We start from the raw sequence: 20,560 nt of genomic DNA, 5'->3' as shown, positions 1-20,560 counted from the left end.
GCAAAAATAAAATATTGTATCATCCAGTACTGCTGATTGTATTTACAGGAGGCACATGAGCTGTCTTGCCTATGAAGAAATCGAAGATAAAGTGCAGAATTAAAACAAACAGAAACAGCGTACTGATTTTGAATATCTGTGTTCTCAATGACTCTTTTGAAGATATGTATGAGGACATGACTTTTCAACAGATAGAGATACTCAGTGTTTTCTGAAAGACTTTTCTTTCCTTCAGGGCTAAAATGGCTAACCAAAACTGGAGATGTGGAAAACTCTAGTTGTACTTGAGTCCTGGCCATGATATATAAAGAATATGCAAGGTGAAGGTTGCAGAAATGCAGATTTATAGATGGCTTTTCTTGGTACCCTGTTGCCAAGTCTCAGGGAGGTAAAATAATACAAACCTCAATTTTATCATGGTCAGAAATGCTTTATGAGAAGCAGAAGTCAGATCACGTAGGTTTTGTTTCAGTCATCTTGAAATGTGTTTGCTTATATGTTTAGTGATGGACGTATGTGTAACTAGCAACTTTATTACACTTGTGGTTTTATTATAGGCGACCTGTTTTATAGCTTGCTGTATCTTGCGATGTCGTAGTATCGCAAATTATATTTAAATCCTTTGACCTCTTTCTTGTTTCATTTTCTCCATATGGTTGCACATATGCTCTCTTCTTTTTGTCCCTTGTCCCCAGATTTTTCTTGGAGCCTGCACCACGACACGTGCACGTTCTCCAGCTTACTGGGACACTGAGGATCCTCCTTGGCTTCATGGCTACCCGTTTGGATGGGTCCCCCCTGCTTTGCTAGAAGGCAGCCCTGCACTGCATGACCCTCTTCTACGTTTTCTCTCAGCTTTATTATTTGATGTAGCATCCCAGTCGTATCCCTCATATTCTTTAAGTGCAGTGCTCTGTCTCCATTTATCTTGTACAAAATGGCTGTAGCCCTGCTAAGGTAATACGGCCTGTTGTTTCCCAGAAATTGCTTACCTGTCTGTCAAGAGAAGCTGCTTAGAGCTTCTGACTAGAAAGCAGGATAAGCACTGAGCAGATCCCTCTCCCTCCCTTATGTGGAAAAAATAAGATGGAGAAAAGCCTGCCCTTATTTAGCCCAAGTAACATTGTTTGCTTATCCTCCTCAGCCATCTTGTATCCTTGGTTTTTTTTCATTGCGCTGATAAAAATAAGTAGTACTGCTGAATATAAATAATAGACTCATACAAATCCATACAAATGAACAGTGTGTAGATGCTAGCAAGTGAAGTTAGGAGACGCAGAAAGTTTGCTATCTCCCAGATGTAGCCTTACTTAGAAATAGTAATTCAGTGTTCTGGAAATAGTAACCTGATGGTTTTTCTCTCAGGGTATGGCAAAGGAGTACTCTGGTAGTGAATTGGGTGCAGAGAGACTGAGATGAGACTGCTCTCACGCCATGTCTCGCAAACCCACAGGAAGGCTGGGCACAGAAATATGCTGAAACCCACAGGAAACGTCTGCTGCACCATCACATGAGGTCAGTCAGGCATACTGTGCTTTAACGAGCACAGACAAAACAAGCTTTGGTGAAAATGTCACAGTCTAAACACGGGTAACAAAACACAGATTAATACAGTCCAAGCTTGGTGGGAAACACCATGGGAAAAGATTAAGAAACCTTCTTCTGGCACTCTTGCCGAGGTGAAGAGCTATGAGCGCTTTCAGTGTCAGCCAGTAGCAACAGCGCCGCATACCCAGGCGGGAGGAGCAACTGGTTTCTTATTAATATCACAGTGCTTCTCATTTCCAGGAGCATCCTATAAAAGCAGTACCCTATTTACAGCTTTCATTTCGCATTAATGAAGTGGAATACTGATGTAGCTAATCAGCGCTAGCGGTATGATGCAAGCACGTGGAGCGATGGTGGCGGTGGTGGCAATCATCTTAGCCCAGTTGCCAGGATAAAAATAACCCCCACCAGCCCTGGGAAGAGGCGGCTCCCCAGCTGTGGAGGAGCACAGCTCAGGACCCTGCGGCTCCACGCTGTCCTGGCGCCAGGCTTCTCCTGCAGCCCACCTGAGCAAGAAAGAAAAACTGATTCTGTTATCCCTGTCTGTCCCCTTTGCTGCTTTTCTTCCCAACCCCTGAATGTGGGCATGAGTTTTTGTACTTGCACTTGTATCTGGACTCAGTTTTCCTCAGAAAACCAAATGGACATAGATTGCCAAATACGATTGTATAATTTAGAGGTGGTTTTTTTTTTTCTCTCCATGGCACTTTGTGAGCTTAATTTAATCCCTGTCATTCCTTATATGTGGGTAAATGTCATCTACTTCATTTCATGAATGAATTAACACAGCCATGCAGAGTCTGCGTCTCCTGCACTGCTCACTTGGAAGGGGGAAGGGATTAGTAAATATGTGTGACACCCTCAAGTTGCTAAACCCCAGCTGGGGTTAGAGATGCCCAGAAATAGATCTTGTTTGCACCCTGGTGTGAGGTCCTTGAAAGACTCTACCAGCTCTGTACCTTGCAATGGCCCCAATCAGCCCTCCTTCTCCTTATTGTCAACCCTAAATATATTACTTCCGTACGGCTAGTCTCTTACTGCACCTGACAAGGGAGGAGCTCCTTTAAAAATAGCTGTGCTTTTAGTGGTGGGGAGAATATAAATAATCCCAGAATTTTCTTCCTTTTTTTTAATACTTCCTTAAGCATGTCAGAAAACAGAGGTCTTTTGGCAAGGTGCAAGTTTGAGATAGTGCAGAGGTTTTTTGGTATGTAGAAGATAGCATTTTTAATCCTGGGTATGTGGACAAAGAGGTGGATGCATAGCAATACAGAGCAGTGCAGAAAGTGTGCGTGAGTGTCTGGGCATCTGGTTACATGATATTTTTAATACAGTCAGGAATTAAATTAATAGTTCTATGTGCTTATTTTAAAGCTTTCACGGCATGAAAAGAAGTGTAGTTCATCGAAAAAGGAAATGAGGAACAATTTATTCTTAAATAGAAATCACTGTGGCCATGTCTTCTTTTTCATGAATTTACACAATGGGTTGGATTAGTCTCCGGCTGAGGCATGTGTGTTGGCAGAGCTGTGCTTTGAAACTTTTCCCTGTGCTTGAGACTGCTCAGTGCTACCAGGGCTTCATTTTCATGTGCAATAAGTTCACCTGTTTCTAGGATGTTGTGGGGGGGGTTTTGTGTGTGTTTGTTTGTTTTCTTAAGTGGTAATGTACATTTTTCGGTTCTCTAATCTGGAGATACTCAGCTTGTCAGTGCTTTATAAAAATAGTCCGGGAGGGCACCCTGCCGGCTAGAGTCACAGCCCAGGATGCAGGAGAAGTGGCACAGGAGTTAGCTTCCAACTTTCCAGCAGACTTGCCCCTGCCTGAAGAAAGCCAGTGTGGGATTTCCAGGTGTACATGGCAGCTGAGGAGCTCTGTTCCCACAGGGAATCAGAACCAATAGGTGATTGCTGGCAATTCCCGGCTTCTCCCCTACCTACCTGTGCACTAGTCCCTCAGATGGAAAATGGAGGATGGTTGTTTTCCCCACTGCTTGTCGCTCCTTCTTATTCAAATTGTGGACTCCACAGGCCTAGAATAAGCCTTCTACTTATGTATAACTCATGCTAAATTAGATCCTGGGGACCTTGGAGGCCTCTAGCTGCTAATATATCACAAATAATAATGGGACTCAAGGTACCTGACAATTTTTTGTCCCCTCCTTTCCTTTCCTCTCAACCCAAAGTAACCCTTTCTGTGAAGACTGCGTTTGGGCTTTGCAGCTGTTTGTGACATATCGCTTAGTCCTACAGAGTCTGAATTGCCTGCAAGAGCTGGAAGGGGACAGTGCTCATGATAAATCAATTTGCTGACCTCTGAAATAATTAAGCAAGTAATGCCAGGCTTCAGTCCTATTTTAAACAAGCAGTGCACAATTCATTTTTGCGTTTCTTTGCCTGAAGTGAATGGTTGTCTCTAAACAAAAGAGGCAGAGTGATCGAGGAACTTTTGTTTTGAGGAAATGTCTCCTAAGAAAATTAACCTTTTCTCTTGTATCTCTGTGTCTTTGCATACCTCTCTCTCCCCCCCCCCTTTTTTTTTTTTGTTCTTTCTTCTTTGCTCTTCCCTGAGGAAGATAAAGATAATGAAATCTTATATTTTCATTTAGCTTTCCAGATGATCTTTGTGTACTTTACCAGACTGCAGCATAGAAAAGAAAGCCTTGTTTATTGCCTAACAGCATATACGTGCTTTATGATTAATGTGATGTGTTTGTAATACATGGGACTGATAATAGATAGGGAGATCAAAGCCTTCTGTGAATTGACAGCAGCACTATAAACAAGGTGAAAGGGTTGCAGGTGTTTCCCACACGGGTGTTATACAAAAACATATGGCCCTTTGCCATGATGTACTGTGTGCACACTCCATCTTTTCTTGCAGAGTAAGGCAACGTTGCTGTGAGCTTTGCTCTGAGAGCACATCCATGGCTCAGGACCCGAGGGGGTGCTGTCAGCAGCAGATGACTGTGCAGGGTGGCCAGAGCGAGCTTGGGGGCACACAAAGGATAATGCTAAATTGATCCTTCAAATTGAAAGTAGCTGACTGATCTGCTACATCGCTTGAGAACAGAAATCTGCATTCCCGGGGGGGTGTGTGTGTCCCTGGTAAATGTTGAAAAGGGAGACGATGTGCTTGGGTGTTGCAGGAGGGGCTGGGCAGTCCAGTGTGCCTCGTCTCATGCTCCTACCTCAGCCTGTAGTTGGACTTGTCAGGCATCTCTTACCTCCATGGGATAAATTTTGCAGCCATGGCCATGGCAGGCACTAGGTCCAGGCTGAGACGCTCAGGACACATCTCTGTAGAAAGCAATGGTGGTGCATGTGCAAAATAGCAGAAATCATTGCTGGGTTGCTGCTTATTCTTGTGGATAAAAGAAGAGGTGCATTTATTTAATGACTAAATCATTGCAAAGAGAACTGCAACGTCTTGGGTGAAACCTGAACACAAGGCAGAAGTCTCTGTCCTTGTCATAATTGACATAAGAGTGGTGCTTATCTGCTCTTACAAACCAAACTGCTGCAGTTGAGTGTGTTGGGTGTTTGTAGCCTCTTCAGTTATTAAAACACTCTGGATGCAGATTAACTTCCTTTGTTCAATATACTATAACGTAACACCCTTCTTGACCTGTGAGCCCTTTGATAAACATGACTGCCTTTTCCACAGTTTCTGGGATTGGATCCATGCCCTCTGTTGAACACTTCAAGCACAGGGCTGCCCACTTCTGCACTGGCAGCCTGCTGGGGGGATGGCTCATCATCCACCCTTTCGTCTGCTGGAGGAAGCTAACGCTGACCTCACACTGTTGGTGTACTGGTGCCAGGCCTTTCCTGTCTCACCTTCTCGTGAAGCTAATGCTGCTGGTCTAAAAACATGCATTTCTTACCCTGTTTCAGAGCACCGCAGCTTAAACTGAAATTTAATAGAAATTACTCCAACAACATAACTTAAATAACTGAGGCCTCATCTACACAGGAAAATTACATTCATGTGTGGGTCATGAAATTTATTTTTACTGGTATGCAGTGTTACAACAGATTATCATGTGGACAGAATTACATTGCTCTGAGGACACCATACTACATTCACATTCTTGTTTCTCTGCAGGACTGAGCTAGATAGTCCTGAGCGTTTGCATTATACCCTGAATGCCCTACATGAAAATATTACGAAGGGTTGGGTCAAGCAGTGTAATGGTACTGTATCACTGTAGTTAAAGGTAGGAATTTTGTGTGTGGACAAGACCTGTGAAAAGATTAACCTAGAGAAAGTTAATAAAAAGTGCTGTCCTAAATTATTCATGAATCTATTTATAATGCACTTGCCAGGAGGCTTTTGTTTTTCTCAAACTCTTATTTATTAAAATCTGACAAGAATATCGGGTTTCATTCAATAATAAATCTATGTGAGACTGGTGATATCCACATGTAGTAATACAGAATCAAAATGAAGTTACATGGCAGGGCTGAATATGTTATTTACTTGGGATGAATAGATTATTGTTCAGGAGGATTTTATCTTTTACTTCCCATTTTAGAACATGTAAAAAAAGCCCAAACCTAGCTGGGAGATATCCTCTTCGTTTGTAATGGAGGCCTTGATCCTGCAAAGGATTTTCAATATGTTAAAACCCAGTTAAGCATCGTGGCTTTGCAGGTTCTGGACCTATGTTTGCTAAATGAAGTAGCTCAGATGATCTTGTTTCATGCTTAGCTCTTCTTGTCCCTTTTCCTTAACTTCAGGGGAAAATCATGGAAGTCATGCTCCGAGCCTGTGGATTTTGGCTTCCAAAGCATGTCCATACACATTCTCTTCTTTTTGTGTCCTAGGAAAGGTTAGAAAGATTATATACAGAAGGGAGGAGAATGGAGAAAAAAAACAAAAACAAAAACAAAACAGGAAGAGAGCTTTTACTGTTTGGGATACAATAAAAGATGATAGTCTGTGTGTGCTTTACAGCCGTCATTCCTTAAAAACTGGCAGAACTTTGCTTAAAAAGCAATTTAAGATATTTTTTCAGTATTTTCAATTTATTAAATTTAGAGGACTTTTCCCCTTCTTCTCTGCCCTTATTTCTAAATGGATAAAGGAAAAATAGGTGTCTATAGATAGAAAGTTAGAGAAGGGTAAATAAAAAAGAAAGCTTAGCTGTGGAAGCAGAGCTGGAAGTTGGTGTGACTGGTCTGAGTTGGAGGATGATGAATAGATTTGTTTGCATAAGCTTGGCCTGTGAGTCCCTTTCTCATAAAAGCAGCTTGAGTAGGAGATGCTCCTGTCCCAAATTTTAGTCCTGAATGCTTTCAAGCACAAAGTGCACTGTGACATAAGAACTCCAACTGTGAGTCCTGTCCTGTTATTCCAGTGGACTGAAGCTGGAGCTCTGCAACTTCCCAAATTTTAAGTAAACTAGAAGTGTGTCTCTCTCACACACATGTATGTGCTTTGCATGATGTATCATGTGATGCCTCATGGTGGTCAGAGTTAAGCTATCTGGGTAGATATAATCAGCGTCTGATTCAGATTTGGAATCTGATGTTAGGGATTTAGTCCCTGTGAAAAGCTGTGTGTTGGAGGACCATCAGCTGCTAAGCATTAAAGGAGACAAGGAACTCAAGAAACTTGGGAGAGGGGAAGAGAAGAGCAAGGTGTGAGTGGTCAGTATTCATGGTTGATCGTCCCAGAAAGGTTGGGAGCAGCACAGGTCTTCACCTTGGGAGCTTGCTTTCCCTCTCTGATGCCAGAGAAATTGCACAAAGTACGTGCAGAAGGGGCATGCAGGGCATTATCGTCTTTTGCCAAAGACTGTGATCAAAGCACTCTTTAAAATGAGGCCTCAGCTCTTTCTTATGGACCTGTTAGGATTCTGAACAAAAGTTTGACCATTAACAGGCAACTCCCTTGCTGTGGTTTAGCAAACTGGGAGAGGTGAAAAAGATTTCTTTTAATAGGCTGTACCACCTGTATCTGAGATTCAAGTGGAGCCTGTGTGTTGGATTTGGGAAATAAGAGTTCCCTCTGGAAACCCACCATGAAGAAAATTATTTTCTTGTTCTTCTCTGCCATTTGTTTGTTATGAGTTTTGGTGATATGGGGGTCAAGGTGGACTCTGAAACCCTGCTTTGGAATCAAGATATTTGTCTGACTTGTTTGCCCTTGGTGAAATCAGTGCTGCTGCAGCTTCATTGCCATGGGAACCTCCAGTTACTAAATTTAATTCAGCCCAGGGTTTGCCTGTCTGTTCTGTTGCTGCAGTGTAGACAGGTGATAAGCAATGTATTGATACTAAGCTATATCATACCAAAATGATTAGGCATCGATGTTACCACAGTATTGCAGCATCTGTGGTGTTGCTCTTCTGTTCTGCTCTGAGCTGACTGGCCCTCCTGTGTCTGCCGCCAGCCTCCTCTTCTTCTCTCCTGGCAGAGCAAAGGGAGTGCTGCCTGCATAAGTCTTTCTGGTCCAGCAGTCAGCAAAGGTAGGGGCTGCAGGCAACCTCTGCTTGCTGGTGGTACTTCTTCCTTCCCCTGCAGAGCAGCCGAGCATGGAGTGCCTGTGAGCCTTGGGAGGAACGCTGCTGGAGAAGGGAGCTCTGCACCCCTAGGAGTTGTGGGGTTGGGGTGGGTCCCAGTACCTCTGCACCATCTACAATGGTGTGACATCCCCCAAGGACAAACCCAGGCTCCACAAGATCAGATTAAACTGGGAGGAGGGAGACAGAGGGTGTACAAGCAGAGAGAAACCCCTGTCATCCAGTCTTCTTCTAAAGTTCTATTAATTCCTTTATACTTGGTGATCTTTTTTTTCTTCTTTTTTTTTCTTTTTTCTTTTTTTCCTATTGGTGTTATGTAAGATTTAGATGGTGTCTGTTAGGCAGTTATGTTCATGGTAATGCAGAGCCTGGGGTCTGAGAAGCACTCAGTGCCAGTACTAGTAGAAGTGGTGAGAGTGTGCCTTTACAGCAGCTGCCCTGGGGGCACTTCTGGAAGGGCTCATTGTAGACAGGGATTTGCCATGGAAAGACATTTTATGTGGCTAACTGCAGGATAATCGATTTTGTAAGTCTTTCATGACTGTTTGGGTTGTTGGTTTCTGATGTTTTGCCTCTCTGTAGTTTAGTTTAGTGATGTTACATCATTTTGTACAGAATTCATAGTGAGCATAGAGTGTGTAAACCTCTACATTGAAATGTTGAGTGAGTATTGATTAATCAGTAAAAGGTTTTAAGATGTTTCCTTTAAATTCCAGGACTATGCATCTTAATTTAATAGTTGAGAGGGATGGGGAAAGATACTGCTTTACCCAAGGGAATATAATTTCTGTGATATTTGTTCATGGCAAGTATTTTCAAGCCAAAAAGGTATTTTAGGGAAGGAAATGCTTCTCTGGTTGTCATTATGTGCTAAAATGACTCTCTACTTTATTTCTTTGTAGGTATTACATTGGTCGCCAGATGTTTGTGGTGGTCTCCACACCAGAGATGATCAAGCAAATCTTAGTGACAAACTTCAGTAACTTCACCAACAGAACTGTAAGTAGATGAAAAGGCTGGCTTTGTGGATGGAGTTGGTAGTACTGCTAATTTGAGCTCAGACCAAAGCGACTATAAGGGAGCTGGAAACGGGAAAAAGTACATGGTTCAGTAAGACTTAAAGCTATATAAACTCAGTGTATACATTCAGTCAAAGTCTCTTGTTACCAGGACACTCTGAGGATGAAAGAGAATGTTCTTAAAAGAGCTGCACTGCACTTGTGAATTGAGGCACCAAGTGGATGCTGAGGAGAGGGGGTTTCAGTTTCCAGTTTTGCCACTGACCTCCTGTGAAATCCTGGGAAAATCACTCACTAGCTCTCTTCCTTGGTTCTCAAACTGTAACAGTACTATTTGCTTTCTCTGGCTCACCATCTGTTTTGTGGTTTTAGGCTTTCTAGGGCAGGAGCAGGCTGCTTGGGACAGGGACATGCCTCCCACAGCTAACGTATGTTGCTTTGTCATACTTAATGACTCTGAAAATAATAAATAGCAAAGAAAGAAGTTGGAGTTAGCAAGGACTTACACATATGCTGTTGGTTACATGCTTATATGTTAAAAAGCTCTTTTTCAAGTACTGGTTAGAACAAATAATAAAGGAGGAATGGCTCGAGGGATAGTAAAGATTTCCAGCGGTTCCTCAGCATTTTGCAAGGAAATACTGTCACTGTGACCACATGCTGCCTCAGTGCCATCCATTCCCTGCTTCCTCCTGGCCCCTTTGTATGGTCAAACCTGCTCAAATAAACTCACATGTGTTCAGGAGGGTTGTTTGTGCCCTCAGGAAAAAGTTCATCTCTCATCAGCTGTCTGTCTCCTCTGCCCCTCCAATCCTCTCTGCAACCAGATAGTCTGTTTGCAGACTGCTTGTCTCCTTTGCTTGCTTCTTTTGCTACATGAGGTTCATCTTGTGACTACCTGTGTCTTATTTAATAACCACTTGTACCAGTTGTCCTCCATTCTGCCTGTAATTCATTTCTGAATGGAAGAATCCCCAGTGTGCAAGCTTTAGTTAGAAGTTGTGTATAGCAAAGGTCTTTTCCACATTTTTTATGTATTTGAAAGAATTTCCCACCCCTTCCCTTCTTCCACCCCCATGCAGGAACCCAATTTCTTCCTGTTTATAACTTTCCCATTATTTTCTCCTGTATATTTGATAGGACTAGACTGTAATCACTATTCATAGCAGTAGCTGGTGCCCAAATAACACCTCTATGAAATTAGAGAGCATTCCTTTAAGGGTAGATTCAGATATTCATTCTGCTCTTATTTTTTGTCAGCATCATCATTTGACTATATCTGTCTGTGCATTGTCACCCTTCTTATTTGGCAAAACCTTTCTTTCTCTCCAGGCATTTATGGTCAGAGGTTTATCTCTCTTGTGGTTGTACATCCATCTGTCATGCTCTGTAACATTTGTGTTCCTTTCTAAAAGCAGGTAGGTCAGGTCACTATAGCCAGTCTCTCTCACTCCCTTTTTTTCTTCATCAGGGATCTGTTAGGTATAGCTGTATGTGCAGGTTCATATCTTGCCCTTATCACTTCTCTGTCCCCTGAACCATTTGTGGCTTTTCTGCACTACATCCTGCTTTATGAATGAGGAACTGAGGCACAGACTGAGTGACATCCCCGCCGCTAACCAGAAAGCCTGTGGCAGATGAGAAAATTTAACTCCTACCCCTCTTTAACAAAATGAACAGCTTCCCCCCTGTGCACTGTTGCTATTTCTGGCTTGCTTAATGCCCACGAGTCTAATTCAAATGAACTTGCTTCATCTTACATGCTTTTATCTGCCTGTTCCATGATCTTCTCACACAGCTGCAATCTTTGAGCGTTGTTATTTCTCACTTTCCACTTTGTTCCCCCTCTTACACCCATTGCTTTTCACTTACTGAAGATAATCAGCCTTCTGTTTCTGGGTACTTCCACATCTAACTTGGAAATATTTTTCCCCTCTTGAATTTTCATACTGGAAGCTGCCTCTCCTCTTAATTCACAGTCAGCTCTCTCGATGAAGTTTTTGACTATCCTGTACACTAAGGATTCTGTATGAAAATAAATAATGCTGGATGGTAGGTAACGAAGGCCAGTGGAATTTATTCGGCTGTGATTTTGGTTGTATGCGAATAATAGTTGAAAGGTGAGAGTGAAAAAGCACTTTCCAAGTAACAGAATACTTTCTTCTGATATTGACTGAATAAATGTCATTTTAAGACTTCCAATAGGATTGTTTCTGTTTATGTCTTTAAAAATTACTCAAAGCAATCTCCTCTACTTTAAGTGAGGGTTTATATTTGCCAGTGGAGAATTCAAAATGCAAAATAGATCCCCCTACCTTATGTTACCCATTCCTTCCCCAACTTATCTACTGATGATTGTTTACAGAATTGGCTTTGGAGTTAGTGCTGTGCACAAAGCTAGGCTAGTATCATTCAGTCCAGACATGGCATAGAGTTCTTATTTCAACCTAAAGCCTTTTTTCAGGTTGTCATTCTTTAAGGGTGAGAAGGATGGGAAGGGGAGTGAGACTGATGGGTTTGAACAAGCCTTGGGAAAATCCACTGTGTTTCCCCTCCAACCCCTGCCAGTGCATTTCCAAAATCAAGATTTGTACTTCATCCATTAGAGGTGAAATGTGAGTTATCTAACCCAGAATTCTGCAGAGAGATTATTCACTGCACTCTGTAGCAATTGTAGCAATCATATGTTAACAAAGTGTCGCTAAATTGCAGGATGTACAGGACTAATTCTAAAAGCTAAGTGTAGAAAAAAGTTTATATTTCATGTTTACTTTGCTGCTCTTTCAATTAATCTTAAAATATGTATATATATATATTAGAGTAAGACACAATGGGAAATTGAACTTGTGAAGGGTTGCAAACAGTGGATGTACTTGATAGACAGAAGAGGGTAAAATAATGATTCAGTGAACTCCGAGCTTTTATTAAAGCTGTCTATAATGTGATGTCATGTCTTTGAGTGCTCATAAAAAGAATGACCTTAATCTGGGATTGTGCACTTGCTGGTTGCTTGCTGGGAAGTCATCAGAAGACCTTTATGGAATTGGGGTGGTTTTAATTTACTGAGAGGACTCATTCAGAAGCATCTTGTGTCCTGTCTCCACATCCAAAGATACCTGGGCCACTCTGTACACTTCTCACACATTGAACCTATCTGCTCACTCATTATATGGACAAAGTAGATTTTACATGGGATCAGAACCCAAACTCCTGTTCAGTTCATGCAATTATGTTTCCCTTTGATATTATACATTTCACATCTTTACGATGAATACCTTTCGAATATTGCTGCAAAAAGCCTTTTAGGTTCCCTTGCCATCTTCTGTTGTTTCCGAGTTACTGATCAGTAATTATTGCAACAGAAGTGTATGGTGACTGCAGATCATATCTTCATTAAGGTTCACTTCCTTTTAGAACAAGCAACCAAGTCTAGCATGGAGGGTGTTATTCCCCTGTAGGCATGGCATATATTTATTGTTAACTGTATAATCACAGGCAATAATGACATTCTACTTTCCCACTTAATTTTGATTTAATTAAGGTGAGCATTGTAGCCATTTAAAAACAAAAATGTCTACTGTAATGTACCTTCATACTTGAGCCATGTGAAGCCTTTTCCCTATGTTTTTAATTATAGTTGGAGAAGAAAAGATGAAAATTAGCTTATAGACCTTCTGCCAAAAAATATGGAGTTGATTTTAATTTAGGTTAACCATGGAAACCTGAGCCAGCATTCTAGGCAAGGCTGTGCTACAGTAAATGATACCTTTTTCTCACAGCTATGGTAAGTTGTCTCTTGATTAAAAGTTTTCTTTTAAGAGCACTAACAATGTTTTTAGCTGCATTACTGTGTTGTGAGTGAGATAAGTTTATGATGTTTGCTGCATTCTGCTGGGCAGGATAATGATACATAACCTGTTTTCAGATTGCTTTTAATTTCTGAATTGAAAATTTGTTTTTGAATTAGTACTTGAGAATCATTAAAGTGTACTTTTAAAAATGTAGGAACAGAATGTTAAGATGGAGCAATGTGAAGAGAGATATTACCTGGTATGTAATGTAAATGACTCAGAAGTTATAGGCCAAACTGTTTTCTAAAAATGTGGATCAATGAGCCTGAAGGCAAATTTAAGTACTGGCTAGTCAAAGTTTGCCAGGCTATTGGAGTCAGTGCTCTGCCAGGATTCATGTGGCTATCACAAGTGGAAACTCAGGCTGATCCAGACCAAATCCTTAAATCTGCATGCCAACCAGCTGGAGGAAGGTGGCATTTTTAAACATAAAAATCTACACCAATTCCAACAGCTGTAAGAAAACATTACTGTTTTCTCATCAGGAGCTTTGCTGTTCCAGTAGAAAAAGTAACAATGGATTAACAACAAATAATAACAAAATAGTAAAAGTAAGAACAAAATAGTAGCGAGGAAATTGATATAACAAGGCAGTACAAATTCCTTATATCCCTCTTCAAGGAAAAGTGAGTTTCCCGAGCTTCTTTTCTCTTCGCTTGTCTATCCTTCCCCTTCCTCTCCTAGTTCATCTGGGTGGGACATGATTATTCTTTTCACTGGTAGAATTTGCCTGTTACGCTAAGCTGTTGGCTTCATCTTTGTTCTGTTAAATCTCTAAAGCTTCAGGCCTACCTGTGGCATTAAACAAATAAAATACAGCCACCAAATAGGAAGGAGCCTGTTTTCTGCATCTTCTTCAGCTGTGGTCCAGGACAGCTACCGTTATCCCACGCTTTGGTTGTTCTTTTGGGTCTCCTACTAGAGGACACAGTACTGGCAAGAAAAGTGTGTATACTGCTCTATCAAAAGATCTATCCAAATTTGATACAAGATACCCTCCAGAGGTCCCTTCCAACCTCAGCCATCCTGCAGTTCTGTGAATTTTGGGTCAGGCCCTCAGCCAGCATAAATCAGCATACTCCCATTAACTTCAGATGGCCCTACGCTGACTGACAGCGATTAGGCATCTCCAGAACGGGGCTGGGATGCACAAATGGCTTCCAACAGCTCAGAGTGGTGCCTCAGGAACTGACTCTGTGTGTGTGTATGTGTTCTTGGTCTTTTGCAAATAAAGGGTTGCTTGCATGTCTTGTACAAGTTCTCACTTGATGCATCCTGCCTCTGTTTTGAGAGCACAGGCATTGCCCGTACGCAGCAGCCCCACTGAGATGCTGTCATTGAGTAAACAGTGGTAATTCACTTGTGTATCCAAACCCATAGTCTGATCCAGCTGATGGGCTGGGCTGTTTCTTCAGTCCCTCTCTCACAAATATGGGTTTTGTTTTGAAAAATCAACCCACCAACGTATTCATTTGGAGTCATATAAAAATAGTTAAGGAATGAAGAGTTGTGTACTGTTGCCAAAAGATGCATTTACATGCTGTCTTGACCCTGTATCCTCAATTGTTTGGTTTATAAAGGTTTATTTTCTTCAAATCAAACGTCCTAGGATTATTTCCGGTTGTGTCGATGCTATCATCATGATTATCATCATACTTTCATGTGAGTTTCTTAGTTTATTGCAAAATTGTTGTTGCAAAATGCAGTGAACTCAGTTTGTAAACAGATGACGAGAGTGTTTTGTTAGAGGCTCACCTTTGCATGGGCATGTGCTTTGAAGCACTAGTGACACACAGTATGACAGCCAGTAAGTCAATTTTTTGTAAATTGTTCAAATAAATGAGAAAAAATGGTGAAACGTATATGCCGTGAGATCTTAATTTTTCCACCTTTTAAAATGATTGTTCAGTGGGATGGTTTGTTACACAAATGATGTTCCAATAATTTGATTATGATATTTAGTTTTAAAAACAAGCTGGGTTTTGTGGCAGCAGAGGGAAGGAACATACTTTAAATTTGTTCACTGCCTCAGTCTTTTTAGATATGTTTTTTCATGTTCCCATTCCTTCGTCTTGTTTCATCTTGGTTTTTGTTGGGTTCACATAAGACATGGAAGGTGACCAGCATAATGCTTCTGGAGCCAACATGTTCCAGGATTAGTTGTTACACCTGCATTTGTGCATATTTGTATATATTTATGGATGCATACAGATGCGCACACATACCGATTCAGGTCTCTGTGATCTGAGGAGATGCTGAATCTCTAGTCCTCACTAGAGCCTTGCAGACATCAATTGTGCCATATCTTGTTACAGAAACTTCACAAAGTATGCTTTTTGTACGTGCCATGGTGACATTTTGTTCCTGGTGCAGCAAAGCCATCACACCTGATGGCAGGCCGTGCCTTGAACATCCAGTTCTCTGCGAGACAGAGCTGCGATGTTCTCTCCTTCCTTCCACTTTCCCTCCCTCCCTTTGTAGGACAAATTCAAGCAAGTGTCGATCCTGCCACATGTACAATAAGGCTCAGTCTCATTGAGCTGAGAATATTCAGTGCTTCCAAAAATCATTCTGTGCCTTATGAGGATAAGTGAAAAGGTGTCCAAGCAGTGAATTTATTAAGGTTTATTTTTTTGCCTAGCAGTTTTCTACAGCTGCTAGATCATGGTTTGTTTGAAATCTTGGCTGGTACAGCATCATTATAGAAAGGGAATTATGCTAGCAGGGAATGCGTTTGGCTGTATAGCACTTAACTGTTTAATATTAATTTGTTTGACTGCGTATTTGTGGGTGCTGTTGTACAGCCATGTGAGCCCAGATGCCCGAGAGATTTTTCCAGTGCCAGTCTCTGCCAGGGAGCTGAGCAAGGGCTCTTATGCTTGTTTTGACCTGATGATTCTCACTATGCTGTGCCGGAGCAGGAGCTCCTAGACTCAACAACTATAATGATGTATCTACTTCTTTCCCCAGTGTGCCTCCCTGCCTGTCTTCTAGACATACCCAGGATACCTTTCTAGCTTGGTCAATGTGTATGTAACTATTTTGCCTTTTTCTTTACCTGGTAAAAGAGCTTTTAATTCAGGATTTCTTTTTTCTTTCCTCTTTTTGCTTTCAGAGCTTGCTAGTTATTTTTTTCTGAGCAATTAAATCCAGTTTTGTTTAAATGTTTTAAAGTAGTAGTGCATATGCTTGCAGTAGACACTTTAAAATTAAAATAATAAATATTCAGAGGGTCATTTCTTTGAGACTGTCTATGTCTTTTTATGCATGCACAACAAATTGCCCCTTATTCTCCATATGCTGCAGCTAATAGCACAAAACTAATGTTGTCAAATGATTGCTGCTGTTGACTGTAAAATTAATCAGACTTTGGTTTCAGTTCGCCTTCAAGAAAGATTTGACATATTAGAAGACTGTGTTCTGGGAACCACCTGATCCTCTGAATCCCAGTGAGATGAAGTCTGGTTTTGTGATTAGGGCTCTAGGTTGGGATTTAGGAGCTCTGAACTCAGCTTTTGGCTTTGCTACAGAATTCCTGTGTTCAAAGGACAAATCATTTAGGAAGTGATTTGTCACCTTAACAAATGTAAAAGAGTATGTTGGGAATTTCCAGCTGAAGATTATCATTAGTGAATGTTAGTGCTTCAGAACTGATGGCAAAGGGTTAGGATTTGGTTTATCTGTTAATTCAAATAGTTGTGGTGGGACTGTTTTTTATTTGTTCTTAAAACAAGCTTCAGAAATGTAGAAGGAAAAGTTTCATTGAAAAGGTCTTCTTTTTTTTCCCCTCTTAAGTAACTTTCTATTTTTAAGTATTTAAAAAAGCTAAAGTTAATATAAACAGATTTGCTTGAATGTATTTTGAAGATTATCTTCTCTTAAGTTTGTAATTTTTACTTGTAATTCTAATTCTGCACAGGAAGCCAAGTGAAATCTGTACTGCAAGGTGGGAAAGATCTTTTGTTCCTACCTTGAACACCTGGCGTGTGCCTCTGTTGAATACTATTCATAAAAAGGTATTAGCGTTTACTTCTGTGCACATTCTTATGTCTCATTTAATTCAGTGGGTCATGAGTGTGTATTTACCTAAGTATGTTTATTAATAGTTTGTCCACAATGGGGATGTTCCCTTAAATAGCAGACTTTATTTCTGTGCCTCACATGGTCTCTTCTCACACATTTAAGTACTTGTTAAAGACAAATTTCTGAAAGTTTGGGAAGATATCAATGGTAACAGTTTGGAGTGCCACAGAACAGCTTACAAGCAAGCAATCTGAAAACACTGAGGTTAAGTCCAGTGTTTAAGGATAGTCCAGTTGACTGACTTAGAAAGATCCCCTGTTAAAGAGAGGAATGTCTAACGGACATTTTATTTTCTTTGAGTGGTTATTTAGATGATTTGTTGTATGAGTAAGGTTTGCTGTGTTTTCATGGTTGGAGGGATCTGTCCTGCAAGAGGTCAGCATATAGCCAGCAGTGGTGGTCAGACCGTAGTTAGGCTTGGAGAAAGTCACACTTCTTGTGAGGCTGCTGTTGTAACTGGCTAATATACTGTTGTCCAGGTAGGTCATGTGAATTTGCTTAGGATTTATGAATCTCTAATTGAGTAAGCAAACAGTATTATTTGTCACATTTCTGATTAAGATAGCAAATAAAACCAGCTGATCCCTCCTATATGAAGGGCTAGCAGTGATGGTGGAAACAGATGGGTTACACACAGATGGAATATAATAAAAACTTTCCACTTTTTCTCTTTTCCAGGCATGGGTTGTCTCTTTTCAGATGCTATGGGCCATAAACCTTGGCAATAGAAAAGCAATGCAGTTGACTGTAAGGAGACTAGAAGTCTTAAAAACAAGTTTCTTCTTCCCTCACCCCCCCATCAAGACACAATGAATCCATAGGTTGAGACCACGGCTGATGTTTCGATACACAGCCATTTTATCTTTTGCAGGATTTATTTTTCAGCATGGGTCTAAGTATTTGAATCTATCCCCGAGTCTTTATCTGGTTTATTAATGGGCTGCAGTGCTGCCATCACCATGGTATCCCGCTACCTCTTCCTCTGTGAAGACTGCAAAACTGCACGTTGATGAAATTTACATTTTTAATTCTCCACTCTCCACGCCTGTACATATAAAAATGGTTTGTAAAACCATGGGGGAACACAAGGACAATCTGGTATCGAGAAATGGCTAGGGTTGCTGTGTTGTTTTGTTCGTTTTTAATGCTCTTTCTTTATGCTATTATACTGCAGCCATCATTGGTTCAATACCTGCTCCTAGGTAGACACCAGAACACCAGATGGATTACGTACTTTACAGCACTAATGATAGTGGCTGATAATGTGTGCAAATCTCCCTTTCACTGATTGTTCAAGGCAGTTAAGAAATACTGAATACAGCTGTACATAATTATGCTTCTTTTGAAACTAAACCAGCCTGTGAAATTTCTGTTCCTGGAAAATGGTCAAAATTAGTCAATAACAAAAACAAAACAAACAAACAACAAAAACCCAAACCCTTCGCATGTACTTAGTTAATGGTATATTGTGACATTCTGTTTCTTAGATGCAAGACTTCACTGCCAAGTCTACTGAGACTTAAAGGGGGGGGGGGGGGGGGAAAAGCTGCATAATGAAACTACAAAAAGGTAGTTTTGCTGCAGGTGTAGGAAGATGCTGATTTGACAATACTCTGTGCGTATGCACTTGTTTATGTCAGAAGAAGTTTGTGTAGGACTAAGTATGTATATGTCTTAGTGTGTTGCAGGTATGTGAAGGGACAGTCCCTCTTTCTACCACTCCCCATTTCTTTCACATGTTTTTGAGTTGCTGTAAGATCAACTTTTGAAATTATCTTTCTTTGGCTTGTTTATCCTCACCTTTTTTTTTTTTTCTTTCTTCCATCATTCTGCAAAATTTCCTTTTGTAAATGACCAAAGAAAACAAGATCAGACTTTTATTAGGTTTTGCCTTCCCTTCCCCCTGTTCTTCTCCTGTTCAAACTTGCCAATCACTTTTAAAGCCTACATTGGGTTTTTCAGCAGCACAGGAGATATCATTAAGGCATTAAACCCACTAATGAGGGAAATGTGCGCTGCTTGAAGGCTCCTGCAATATTAACTACATCCAATTATGTTAGGTAAACGTATGAGTATAGTCAAAACAGGATGAAAGCATATCTTTCTATTCAGGCCAAAAGCAGTCTTCTGAGCCAATCTTTCATCAAACTTACACTGGCTATTTATTTACTGGTTTTGCAGCACTTTTTTTTAATACTGCAATGCTGAAGACAAACACCACTTAAAGACAGGAAAGGACAGTCTATTCCCAGGGCTCTGTTCCTTATTTAAAGAAGATGTTTTATTGCTGGATAAAATATGTGAAATCTTAAGACTGATAAATATTTTTTCCTGTTTAAATACAGTAGTGCTTCCTTATCTAATCCTGTCCTTAGGTGACTGTTATGAGTAGGTGTGACACATGTGGAGCGGAGATGCAGTTCGTGCTGGTCTTCACTGGTCCTGACCTTTGATTTCTTTTGATTTGTGTTTTTTTTAAAGGGAAATTCAACTTATCCTACTGCTTCAGGCGCATGCTGTGGGGATATTTTTTTTGAAGCTTATTCAGTCTAATAGCATGGATTTTCAACAGTCCTTCATTTCTGACTTCTGAAACTGTGTTTCGGTAGCAGATTGGTTGTTTTGTTTACCATTTTCTCTCTTTTCCCTATTCTTGACATATAGTAGAGTGTCATGTCCTTTGATTCCTGCTTTTCACAGTCTTTTTTTTTTGTTAGGAGAAGAGTAATCAGTTTGTCATGTGTTCCAGAACTGATCAGATCACAACATTCAAGTTGGCCTTTTTACATACTTGAGCACTCAAGAGTTCAGACCTGGTACTTTGCTTTGTTTTCATGACTTTACCCACGTTTGAAAATAACTCACCGGCTCATGAACATAAAGTCCTTTTGTGATGATAGAAGAACCTGTTCAGGTCTATGCAAGTGATGTTTCACAGTGCAGAGAAGTGATTTACATGTACCTACCCAGAAGCCTAGGAGTTCAGCACTGAGCATTGGAGCAGATGTGACATGGCAGTATATGATAGTTTGAATAGTTGTCACATATGATGCCTAAGATCTGTGTAGCCTAGCTGAGTGTCCTCTTTCAGAGATGGCCAGCAGCAGAAGTCAAAAGACTAGCCTAATAGCAAGACAGACAGTGACAGTAATCTTCCTTCTGGCTCATCTGCCCAGCCTCCAGCAACCTGTGCTGTGATGAGTACCAGTGCCAGAGGGTACATCTGAGCATCATTTCTCCCAATGGCTCCATTGGCTACAAATCAGTTTCCTTTCTATTAACTATTATGCAAGCAGGTGACTTTTTTTCATGGATGAGCTTTTTGTTTCAAATGTGATACGAGTTATAGTTGAGGACTTGTGTGTGCGCTTCACTTTTCATTCCTCTTTAGTCAAAGTTAATGTGATACACATGGGCATTATCATACTAATCCTTGCAAGCCTCTTCTCTTCATTTTAAGTCTTTTAGAAGTAGTATCATCTCAAAAATAGTGGGAATAATTCTCTCATTAGTCATTCATTCAGATACCT

General features: G+C 40.8%; 1 protein-coding gene across 1 annotated transcript in view; it reads left to right on the top strand.

The window, feature by feature from the left end:
* The window catches only part of TBXAS1 (thromboxane A synthase 1), a 227,669-nt gene that overhangs the window by 93,362 nt on the left and 113,747 nt on the right, over positions 1 to 20,560 (top strand). Inside the window, exon 4 of the mRNA XM_074901261.1 lies at positions 8,980 to 9,076. Within this exon, the coding sequence (XP_074757362.1) occupies positions 8,980 to 9,076 (97 nt within the window). The remainder of the gene's footprint in view (positions 1 to 8,979; positions 9,077 to 20,560) is intronic.

The sequence above is a fragment of the Athene noctua genome, chromosome 3, assembly GCF_965140245.1.
Source record: "Athene noctua chromosome 3, bAthNoc1.hap1.1, whole genome shotgun sequence".
Classification (NCBI taxonomy): Eukaryota; Metazoa; Chordata; class Aves; order Strigiformes; family Strigidae; genus Athene; species Athene noctua.
This window is presented reverse-complemented; position numbering and strand designations above follow the sequence as displayed.